General features: G+C 44.4%; 1 protein-coding gene across 5 annotated transcripts in view; it reads right to left on the bottom strand.

Annotated features, from left to right (window-relative positions):
• Positions 1 to 12,500, bottom strand: part of phldb2b (pleckstrin homology-like domain, family B, member 2b) — a 48,887-nt gene that overhangs the window by 25,809 nt on the left and 10,578 nt on the right. For 4 of the 5 annotated variants that reach the window (XM_060861907.1, XM_060861905.1, XM_060861908.1 and 1 more), the window contains exons 4-6: positions 10,587 to 10,769; positions 3,060 to 3,179; positions 1 to 1,042 (exon numbers count right to left, since the gene is read on the bottom strand). The exon at positions 1 to 1,042 is cut by the window's left edge and continues 76 nt beyond it. In XM_060861907.1, coding sequence (XP_060717890.1) covers positions 1 to 1,042; positions 3,060 to 3,179; positions 10,587 to 10,769 — 1,345 coding nt within the window. Of the gene's footprint in view, positions 1,043 to 3,059; positions 3,180 to 6,831; positions 7,331 to 10,586; positions 10,770 to 12,500 lie in introns of those variants that run through there. The other variant, XM_060861909.1, reaches the window with a different exon arrangement.

Here is a 12,500-nt window from a genome sequence, read left to right as displayed (position 1 = left end):
CTCAGAGAGCTGATGCTTCCTTTTCTCTCACGGAATCCACCCTGTGGTCCGATCCCAGCCTTCCCAAATGACTGCCTCCTCTCTCCCAGTCCCAGCTCCATGCATGCTGCCTGCTTCTCCAAATCTGAGGTGGAGCTGCTGGAGGTCAGACTCACCTTCTTGGCTTGCCGTGGACTGGTTGCAGCACCTGTGGGTGTGGTCACTTCCGGACGCACGGGCGGTTGCTTGGAAATGGTCCTGGTGGACAAGGAGATGGAGACCACCTCAGTGGGTCCGTTTTGGTGACTGGACTCAGGGGTGGGTGAGGAGCGGGGCCATGGCAGGGTGAGAGGGGCGAGCTGGGATTCACCCGGGCGGTAGAGGCGGGGTAACGAGCGGCTGTGAGCGGCTATCCCCATTCCTGTCAGAGAACCAGCTGAGTACTTCCTTTGGCGTGGTGCTGGAACTGGGCGTCCAGCTTCCTCAGGCTGTAGCCTGCGTGCTAATCTTGGGCTGGAGGGCATGCTAGCTGCTCCGCTTCCACTTCCTGAAGTTGGGGGAAGGGTATCACATGCTGTAGAGCCAGAACCGTTCCACATAGACAGCAAAGAACCTGATGTCTGGCCACGTCTACTATCCGAAGACAGGAGGCTGTCCTGGGACTGATTCCGCATCATTGGTCGTAACGGAGGAAGGGCGGAGTTATATTCCCGCTGGTCACTGCGTCGCGGCGAGGGGGGGACGCTGTTAGACGAGTGGGCGGGGACTTTACCAGAAAGAGGCGGCCGGTCAGACGTGTAGAGTCGTCTCGCTTGGTCCTGATAGGGAGATATGGGGCTTGATGAGGTTATTGGGGACAATGAGCTGGGCGTCGAGGGCGGGGACTGGGTCATGCTGAAGTAGGAGGGGCTATTGTCCCCATTGGTCCGCAGACTGTTCTCCAGGGCTTGTTTTTTCCTCTGTAAGGTGTCCATTAATTCCCGCAGCTCGGAGACGGACCGCACACCTCTGGAACTCGGGCCTCCGATGCTGGGACTGAAATCGCTACTGAACTTCATATAATCTGAGAGACAGAAAGAGAAAAGACAGAATATTACCCGGGACTGCAGCATCCACCTGGGGGCAGATTTTTTACATAACCGTTACAGGAATCTAATTACATAATCTGATCAGCTGAAAACAAACTGACAAAAAAAGAACCTCCTGTGACTCGTCTGTTCCTAGAATACTCTGCTTCTTAGTAACATTTCTCTGAAACCTGCCTGTTAAAGAGCCGCAAACCAGACCTTAATCTCAGCACATTTCAGCTGGGCTTCGGTTCCCCACACACACACACTGCTGACTGCTGGATTGCCTTTTTTCTCTCAGTCTGTTCAAATAAAGCTTTCCTGTCCAACCCACTGAGAAGCAGCCGAGCCAAAGATGGACAACAGAACCGTTACACACATGAACCCTATTTCTCTCGCTCTTGCATGCACACACACCCCCACACACACACACACACACACACACACACACACACACACACACAGTGTATTACTCAGACCGGCTTCTCCACGCTTCGTGCCAAGACGGTGCAGACTGATCAAAGGAATCCCAGACGCTGGACACATGCACCCTTGTAACACACATACCAGAGAAAAGCAGAACCATACACGAGCCATGGAGAAGATGATAAAAGAGAAGATACTGCACAGGTTGGTAGAGGGTTTCAGGGTGTGTTTCAGCCCTATAGACAGTGAATGACATGGTTGAGAAGATACTTCTTCATTTGTACTCTGACGGAGCTCCTTTAAACATCTAACAAGACCTGAAACTATCCTAAATGAGATATTGTGTTTCTGAACAAACTGAGTGTTGGACCACTTTTAGATGTGGAAGGTTGAGACTGAAGCCTCGGTAAAGCAAGGAATTCATTTTGTGGAAAATGTTTGATGCTCTTGTGAATTTGGGTGGATATCAGACAGAACTCAGATCAGTATGGGCACTAATTTGCACTAATTTCTTATTTATTCTTTTGAAACACAATTTAAATAGTTCAGAGAGTCATCAACTGAAAATATATTTTAATTAAAACACACAGGGGGTCACGGTGTCTTAGTGGTTAGTACGTTCACCTCACACCTCCAGGGTTGGGGGTTCGATTCCCGCCTCCCCCTTGTGTGTGTGGAGTTTGCATGTTCTCCCCGTGCCTCGGGGGTTTCCTCAGGGTACTCCGGTTTCCTCCCCCGGTCCAAAGACATGCATGGTAGGTTGATTGGCATCTCTGGAAAATTGTCCGTAGTGTGTGATTGTGTGAGTGAATGAGAGTGTGTGTGTGTGTGTGTGTGTGTGTGTGTGTGTGCCCTGTGATGGGTTGGCACTCCGTCCAGGGTGTATCCTGCCTTGATGCCCGATGACGCCTGAGATAGGCACAGGCTCCCCGTGACCCGAGGTAGTTCGGATAATGCACAGTCCTGATTGGTTAATCCTGCTTTTCAGCAATAGCAGCTAGCCAATAAAATGCAAGTAAAGAGCTGTAACCTGAGAGGTGTATGATATCCCTCTGAAATGATCAGGTTATGAAAAGTTCCTGAAGTCCTAAAAAAGTTCCTGAATTTTTTAAAGGTTCCTGTGGTTATTGTTACCTGAGGCAGACAAAAAAGCTCGGACTATCGATCACCACAAACGACAAGAAACCAAATCAGTAAACAGATGACAACAGAAGAGACAGACGCATTCCACAAAGACACTGGCTGCTAATGGGGCTCTGGTTGAGATATCTCCTAAATAACTGAATGATGGCCCTCTTGAAAGGGTTCTTGCACTTCAAAGGATTCTATTGTGGTTGATAAGACACACACACACACACACACACACACACACCTGTCCCAGATGAAGAGAGAAGGCCTAGTTACCTGCTGTAACTGAACCCGGTTTTGAACCCCCTCCACAACAAGGGCTCCCTCATGAGGGCTGTCTGAAATACAGGATACCCGCTCCGGACGAGTCCACAGGGGATTGATGTGGTGAATAGGGGTGTGGTGGGGTAAGTGGCTGGGGTGGGGGTGTTAAGTTAGGTGAGATGTGAGCTCCATTACCTGTGCTGTAGACCAGCGGGGACACGGGACTCTTCTGAGGAAGCATGCTCTTCATCCGACTGGCCTCCTCTGGATGGTTAAAACGGAAGAAGTAGGATTTACCCAAACACAGAGAATAACCTGGAGAAACAGGAGAGAATTCAGTCAAACAAACCTAAAGCAAACTTTCCAGAGCACTTCTGTTTTGGTCTGGGTGTGTGAGTAGAAGTGCAAATCTTCAGAAAACTCTGAAGCCATCCATCGAAATCCACAGCAGTAAACACGACATCAGAGTCACGACCTCTGCATTACAAGAGCCACAGCTGTCCAAACACCTCAACACATCTCACAGAGTCTCACTACCCCACACCACACTAAGCCATGACACCATCGGCCCTAAAGCCCAACAGAGATACGGGCAGATGAATGAAATCTCCATCACTCACTCATCTATCTGAGGTTCACCATTTTCCTGAGCTCACTAAGCAAAACAAAGGCTTTCTGAGGAACACATCAGTGTCACTCAGGCCTGGTCTGTGCTTCATCAGATGTTCTACTAAAAGCCTGGAAGTGATAGAAAGAGATGGAAGATTAAGCTCATGTGAGTTCTTGTTTAATTTAACAGATCTTGTAAAATCTGTCCTTATTTTTTAGCCCTTTTCTACTTTCAGAGCTGAGTTTATTGGTGTTAACCAAACTGCTGAAATCAGAATGCAGTCAGTTCATCACCGCAGCTGAAACGAGGTTAATCTGGTTACCACATCTGTCATGGAGCATGTGTGTGTGTGTGTGTGTAATAAATAAATCAGAAAACTGAATCTCTCACTCATCTTCTACCACTTATCTGAACTACCTCGGGTCACGGGGAGCCTGTGCCTATCTCAGGCGTCATCGGGCATCAAGGCAGGATACACCCTGGACGGAGTGCCAACCCATCACAGGGCACACACACACACACTCTCATTCACTCACACACTCACACACTACGGACAATTTTCCAGAGATGCCAATCAACCTACCATGCATGTCTTTGGACCGGGGGAGGAAACCGGAGTACCCGGAGGAAACCCCCGAGGCACGGGGAGAACATGCAAACTCCACACACACAAGGTGGAGGTGGGAATCGAACCCCCAACCCTGGAGGTGTGAGGTGAACGTGCTAACCACTAAGACACCGTGACCACCTAGAAAACTGAATTTGTATAGCATTAATAAGTATAAATGCACCAGAGCTGTAATATTTAACTGGTGTTTATGAAAGTTCAGAAGTTTCAGGCAGACGATTCGAGCACAAATCTTCACTCTGCTCTTTATAATGTAAAATGATCAGTCCACATCCTGAAGGTCTCCACATCCTGAGGCCTGGACCATCTCCCTGGGTTGTCCCTTCATCTTTCCTCATCAGTGTTCTGACTGGCTCACCACCAACAACTCATCATATCCTCTACAACCCACGACTGCTTTTTCCACCGACTTGAAACCGGAGCTCATAGAGCAGCCGTTAAAATCATGGAAAATATTTCCTGCTTTTCACCAAACCCCAGAGCTCTGGCTGGAGGACTTGGAGCTGGTTTTCTGCTTGCTAAGGGAGGAGAAAAGGAACTGGATTCTAGTGCACAGAAAGCTTAATAGGTTCACAGAGGGGCTGTAGCGATGAAAAACAAGACAGGAGGAATTTCTGGAAGTTGTAATCTAGTGAGGCGGTACGTTGGTGATCACCACTATAGTGGGAGAAGCGTATGGCTGTTAGGTCGTACTGTAGGTGTACAAACTAATGTAACGTCTGCTTTTAGATTAACTTCGAATCCAAAGACATACTGACACACAGCCATAAATATTTGTCTACGGAAAAAAACTAGAGGATTACGACACTGTACCCGACAAGCAAAACGGTTTCACAGGCATGAGATGAGCTGCTTAAACCCAAAACACTTAACCTGATGCTTTGATGAGTTCGACTCTGTGTGTCTAACGTCATCGGTTGAATCCTGGTCCACTGCTCCACAGTCTGAGAGGCTGATCATTAACATGCCAAACCTCTGACTTTTGGCCCCTTAAATCTCTAAGACACATTCCACAGTTCGGAACGTTGGCACGTCCAGGCTGATTTTCCTGCATTTGTCTGTACTTTACAAAAGCTCTCTCATTGCAAAGTGAGCAAATAATGAGAATCTCAGTCTTACAGCTCGAAGGTCTGGTTTGTGATACAGCCGAACCGGTGAGACGTTTCATCATCGGAACAATCGCAGTCTGTCAAAATAGCGATCTGAGAGATAACAGTATCAGATAAACACACTTCTGCACAAGGACCAAAACACACACACACACACACACACAGCAGGAAACGTTTCTTCAGCACAGCCGTGGGTGTTTAGTCTACACAGCTGTGCTTCTCTGGCTAAAGAACTAAAATAAATACGGTACAGAAACAAAAGAGTGCTGTGCTGTGAGTCAGTCCTGGATGCTCCGATTTCTACCTGAACTTCTGATGACCAGGCAGTTTGAAGAACATCGGCAGAGTTCGGTTAAATCGGTACAGGAAAAAAGTAAAGACTGAAACATTTAAGAAGTTTATGCCGGATGTTAACCGCATTTAATCCCGTAAACGAACCCTCGTAAAGCCGCTCGATTCGAGACTTACAAAGATTAAACACAACGTGTCTTTGATCTGGTCATAAAACAGTCGTGTCATTTATACACTTGTCTTTTATTGTCACTGTATTACATGAAGACCACAAAGCAGTCATTTCATTTTCAAACGGTTTTCATCGCTTTATTAGATTTCCAAAACTCTTTCACGACTAATTAACCGTCTCTATTCCAAACCACGAAACCGGATCAATCAGACTCTTTAATTAACACGGGAGGATTAATTATCTGGATGTTGCTTTCCGTATTTGCCAAATTATAGACCTCCAGAAGAGTAAACAAACAAACAAACAAACAAACAAACACAATTCCAAACAGAAAACAGAAGGACTCGCTACAGGAAACATATTTGCCTATTTAAGTCGACTTTATCCCTTTTGTGGAATCCACAAAGTCTCTGAAGCAGAATCTCAGAACTCTGGGCTAATCAGAGGAACTTTGAGGAACCTCACTTCATCTGAGGAGGACTCTTTCTGCACGGTTCCACACGACGTCTCTGAGGTTTAACTTCTGAGAATATTTAAATAAAGAAGATTAACGAGAATAGAAAGGATCGTCTCTACAGCGTCTCGTTTTTATCTCATCTTTACTTTAAAATGTTCTCAATTACAAATAAAATAAATAGCAATGTGCACAGATGAAAAGACAAGAACTTTTGCCTGCAACAACAACAACAACAACAACAACAACAACAACAACTATCAGGGGGCTTTACCAAGTGTATCCTAGTAACGCTCACCTGTGCCAATCAAACCCAGTTAATCTTATTAATGACTTTAATTAAGTGCACTGAGTTTATATTTTACACAAGAGTTAATATAAGATAAACATGAAGGCATGAAGAAACTCACGAGTCGCAGCTCACGTGTGGACACTTAAAACGCGTCGGCATGACGTCATGGTATTAAACCACCTTTACTAATCATTAACTCAGTAAACTTTACACACACACACATACACACACACACACACACACACACACACACACACACACACACACACGTATATAGATTTCATTCTGATCCGTTTTCTTTTCCATGATACATTTACGCACGAAGGCGCGGGCGGATTTACACAGATGTTGCACATCTGTCCGCTTTAAACAATAGAAAACAGCAAAACAAACAAAAGAACTGAATCTCACCAATCCGACTGTGAACCCTGAAGCTTTGTGTGAATTCTGCCGAACTTTTTTTTTAAAGCGTCCCATTCAGAGATTCCTCACAGAAGCTGATTTCTCCTGCAACCCAAACGCGTCTCATCACAAACTTCTCGTCCAGATGTTTCAAGCCTGAGATTCTCGTCTCATTCAGCTCTTAATGCCCCAAAACTCGTTTGTGGAACAGCTGGAAAGGTGCAGCTGTCGGACTGCGAAGCTGCAGATGGACAGAAAGGTCGACTGAGTGAAAGAATAAAAAAGAAACGAATGGAGGAGAAAACGCACCGAAACTCCGCCCCTTTCTTCATTTTCCCCTTTTTCCTTTTTGGCTCTGTCTAAAACCGCAGCATTCGACACTAACAGTCAGTACACACTCCGTGGGCTGGTGTGTAACACGCAGTACACACTCCGTGGGCTGGTGTGTAACACGCAGTACACACTCCGTGGGCTGGTGTGTAACACGCAGTACACACTCCGTGGGCTGGTGTGTAACAGACAATACACACTCCGTGGGCTGGTGTGTAACACGCAGTACACACTCCGTGGGCTGGTGTGTAACACGCAGTACACACTCCGTGGGCTGGTGTGTAACAGACAGTACACACTCCGTGGGCTGGTGTGTAACAGACAGTACACACTCCGTGGGCTGGTGTGTAACACGCAGTACACACTCCGTGGGCTGGTGTGTAACACGCAGTACACACTCCGTGGGCTGGTGTGTAACACGCAGTACACACTCCGTGGGCTGGTGTGTAACACGCAGTACACACTCCGTGGGCTGGTGTGTAACAGACAGTACACTGTGGGCTGGTGTGTAACAGACAGTACACACTCCGTGGGCTGGTTTGTTCAAAAGTTTGCACACCCCAATATCATGTGAGTAAATGAAGTAAATGTTTGATTGGATATCGAAACACATCCAGTGTGTTACAAACAATGATCGATCTTATCTATTGGACTCAGAATGTGTTGATTAATTGAGGATCTGACAGGTTTATATTAAATGGCTGGTTGTTCCTATGGCAACAGAACATGTGTTTTCTGTTTACTGTGAATTTAAAGAAGGAGTCTGCAGTTTAACTCAGTGTTACAGGTCGAGGTTGAGAACGTATGGATTCCGAATGTACATCTTGAAGGTCTACTGATCAGGCAGCGTTTTTGCGTTTATTATCTGTAAAAGTGTAAAGCTGGAGCAAATCAATGCCTGTTTGTGTGAAGGATGATAAAAGACAGACGTGGAGAAGAACTTTGCTCCACACGGCTGGGTTTCTCAACTCGTTTGCTCTTCATGTCTGTTTTTCTCAACCTCAGTGCACTTTGGGTCTGTTTTCCTGCATCTGAGTGTGTGTGTGTGTGTGTGTGTGTGTGTGTGTGTATGTGTGTGTGTGTGTGTGTGTGTGTGTGTGTGTGTGTGTGTGTGTGACTCATTCAGCTTATCGTTAGTGATACCTGAGTCAGCAGAAGTGTCTTCACACCACATTATCATGTAATCCTCATGTTTGGACGTTCTGGTTGGAGCTGTTAACTCACCACTAATCTGAGACTTCTGTATACAACTAATTTGGGGGCGGGGCTATGTACAAGCTTGATGTGTGATGTCATAATACACATGCAAAATCTTTGGACCAAACAAACTGGAACTCAGATGTTGTAATTTTTTGTGGATGATGTAGAGAAGAACAAAACGTATTCATTAGGTTTAAAATGGTGTTCAAATGACATATTATTATATATTATAATATATTATTATATACATTATTATTATTATTATTATTATTAGTAGTAGTATCATTATTATTATTATTATTATTATTATTATTATTATATTTATTATTATTATTATTATTATTATCATCATTATTATCATTATTATCATTATTATTATTATTATTATTATTATTATTATTATCATTATTATCATTATCATTATTATCATTATTATTATTATCATTATTATTATTATGTCTATATGTTTTGGAATAAATGAACCTGTTGAAACGTATGTTTTGTGATTCAGGTTTAGTGAGTGTTTAATTTTTAATGAAATACGTGCTGACTGTAACAGCTGGAGAACGGAGTGAGATATTTTTCTGCCTCTTCTCTCTCAGTTTAATCGCTGCTGTTCAACAGGTGAATAAAATTAAATATTAAAAATAATCTAAAATAAAACAACATATGAAATGAAATGATCCTGAAGCCCGAAGTAATGAGACTTAATGAGACAGTAATGAGATTACTACGAGGATACTGCGAGCGCAGAACGGAGTGAAGATTAACGTGCAATTCAGTGGAAGTGCCTCAGGGAGAGTTTGGAGTTTCACCTGAAGCCTGTTTCCATTTCACGCTCGTTGTTTCCTGACGTTTCTCCGTCGCTCTGCACCTGATGTGTCTTTTTAAATCCAATAACCTCCACCATTTGGTCTCTGTTTCCTGTTTCACTAAAACTCATGTGTATAATTCACAATAATCAGCCTTTAAGCTACACGTGTAAAAGCAGAGCTGTCTGATTGTGTCCGTGTTTGAGGCGTGATGTTCTCATCCTGACGCAGATGTTTACGTTCGTTCCCTCGGCAGCCTGTAACTCGCAAAAACATATTTTTTCTTAATCTATGGATGAAAATGAATAAATATCTCAAGTAACAGATGTTAGAAAGTCAGCACAGGGTTTGTGAACCAGTTCAGGAGAATCTAATCCTGATGGACCTACAGTGGAGTAGATGAATAATTTCAGCTCTACATGGAAACCTGTTAATGTGCCACATTTAGTAGAAACCAGTGAACAGGAATCAGTGAATATTTGGTCAGAAACAGAGCAAGCGAAGTGAAGCAAAGATGACAGCGTTTGTTTACATCCATCAGTTTGTGTTAAACGGTTTTGTTTGTATCGTATTAACCGTTTGCAGAAACACTGAATTTTTCCAGATGTCTCTATTTGGGCTTTTTTACAAAATTAATTTCACTCGCTAGATTCATCCAAACAGCGCTGACGTGATCCAACCCGCTCCAGAGAGACAAAACCACACACAGATCCACAGCAGAGAGTGACGATATAAAACCAAACAGCTCTCTGGGTAAACATTTAACTGAAGCACTTCTTCACTCGCAGTGAGAAAGATAACACGTAGAAGGCAAACAGTGTGAAGCTAAAGACCCAGACCAGGGCTGCTGCTGCTGCTGCTGCTGCTGCTGATGATGATGATGATGATGATGATGTAGAAAGAACTCTGAGTGAGCAGAGTGGAATGGTGAGGGCAGTAACATAAGGCCTCCAGCTCTGTATGAGTGGAAGCTCTGAGTCACAGGCAACAAACCAGAGCGCCGCACAAAACCACTCCAATTAAACTCACTGTGACGTCCAAAAGCAGTCCTGTTGTGGAAAAAACAGCGGGTTTTCCAACACACAGCGCGCTCTGACATTTCATACGCTCTATGAAAACATGCCATGATGTCATGAAATCAGATCTAGGCCTCGCTCTGTTGTGTGTAGTGAGTGTGTTGACCACCAGGAGGCGACAACAGCGTTTAGTGCAGCGTTACTCTGAATCTCTGAAAAAAAACCTCCAAACAAAGAGATGAAGAAAGGAAAGGAAATAACTGGAGATAATAAAAGGAATAAGAAAAAGAAAAAAAATAGAAATGAAAGGATGAAATTAAACAAAAGGAGGGAAAGGAATGGATAGAAAATAAAAAGAAAAGAAAGAAAAAGAAAAGACCCCACCCCACGTGATGCGAGTGTTCACCTTGAGTGAGTTGGGTGGGCGTGGTCACAGGAACGCCATCGAGAGAACACAGGTGTCCGCAGGGGTCCAGGGTCACGACTCCGTCTCTGTTCTCGATGATGCAATGCTCAGCTTCGATGCCAGGACCCTGGATGGTGATATCCTGCGGTACGGCGGCATCTTCACGACCGATACAAGTGATACCTGCCACACACACACACACACACACACACACACACACACACACACACACACACACACACAGGGTTTAAGCGCATTGGGATGAATTTTATCCATCGTTCTATAACCCCAGAAGTAGTTGTGGCTACTTTATGACTTATTTGTGGTATCCATACACCATCAGAGACTTATTAGAGACTTAGAGACAGATTTTTTTTTAAGTCGTCTACACGATATTCACACGATGTTCAACGTTATGGAAACGTTGCTGGGATGTTGTAGGAACATTTCTAAACGTTACAACAAGAACATTCTCAGAACATTCCAGAGAAACTGACGATTCACAAACTGGTTCTTACAAAAAATTTTCATCTCTAAACCATTGAACTGTTACAGACGGCGTTCTGCATCAGTCTTTAGTGAACAGCTTCTGTCTGTTTGTCTGTACAACAGTTTATCTGTGAGACCAACGCACATCAGACCTGTTAGCTCCATGTGACTGAAACCCATCTCACACAGCCGTTTCTCTGCGTCCCCGCCTGAATGGTTTCCTTTAATTGAACCGAGGAGCTCGGCACGGGATTTCCCACAGCATGAAACACTCCATCCTCTTACACGTGAAGAGAAGAAACATGGCCGTATTTAGACAAACGCTGGCAGCGATGCTGGCATTCATTTACTGAGGAAACAGTCTGGCAGGAACCGTGGAAATGGACACAAATCATCCAGCGTGTTAACAATAGAGTTGATTTTACTGAGCTGTAGGATGTAACACCGTCCCTCAGCCTGAGATGAAGTTAATAAATGTAAAAAAAAACTAAAATGTAGGACTTAAACAATGAAGGAGGGAAAAATACCCATTTAATATAAATATTACTCTGATGTGTAAATAAGAGGGGGGGGGTCACGGTGTCTCCAGGGTTGTTGGTTCGATTCCCGCCTCCACCTTGTGTGTGTGGAGTTTGCATGTTCTCCCCGTGCCTCGGGGTTTCCTCCGGGTACTCCGGTTTCCTCCCCCGGTCCAAAGACATGAATGGTAGGTTGATTGGCATCTCTGGAAAATTGTCTGTAGTGTGTGATTGTGTGAGTGAATGAGTGTGTGTGTGTGTGTGTGTGCCCTGTGATGGGTTGGCACTCCGTCCAGGGTGTATCCTGCCTTGATGCCCGATGACGCCTGAGATAGGCACAGGCTCCCCGTGACCCGAGGTAGTTCAGATAAGCGGTAGAAGATGAATGAGATAGGAGAGTTTTGGTTAACGTTGTTTGACGTCCATGACACAGGTCAGTTCCTGTTGTCACTTTCGCTACAGCAGCTTCAACCCCTCGTTCCCACAGCAGCCGAAATTTATTCTCTCACTTCAAGTAAATAAACCTCAACAAAATGAAACCATGAAGAAGTGTGAACTCTTTTGTCCTGGAGATGTGGACCAACCTTCAGAAACCTTCTGACTGTTACACCGTGCTGACACTGGAGACTCCTTCCACAGTGAATGTTAAATAAACATCTCCTTACTTTACAAAAACTTCACCATGTACTGTAAGTGATGAGCAGTAACTATAGCAACCATAACAGATTAGAAAGAGTGTGTTAATATAAACACCACAGAAATTAGATTTATCTGTTAAAGCTGTTTTGCAAACTGAAAAAAATTGAAATAAAAACAAAGATTTGGCCTTTAGTCTAAATGAAAACAGACATTTTTTTGCCTCTGTCTCAGAAAGAGGAAGTGAGGTCATCGGCTTGTCCTTCCTCTC

The sequence above is a fragment of the Tachysurus vachellii genome, chromosome 25 (genome assembly GCF_030014155.1).
Source record: "Tachysurus vachellii isolate PV-2020 chromosome 25, HZAU_Pvac_v1, whole genome shotgun sequence".
NCBI classification, from domain to species: domain Eukaryota; kingdom Metazoa; phylum Chordata; class Actinopteri; order Siluriformes; family Bagridae; genus Tachysurus; species Tachysurus vachellii.
The sequence above is the reverse complement of the archived record's forward strand: the minus strand, read 5'-3'. Positions and strand labels throughout refer to the sequence as shown.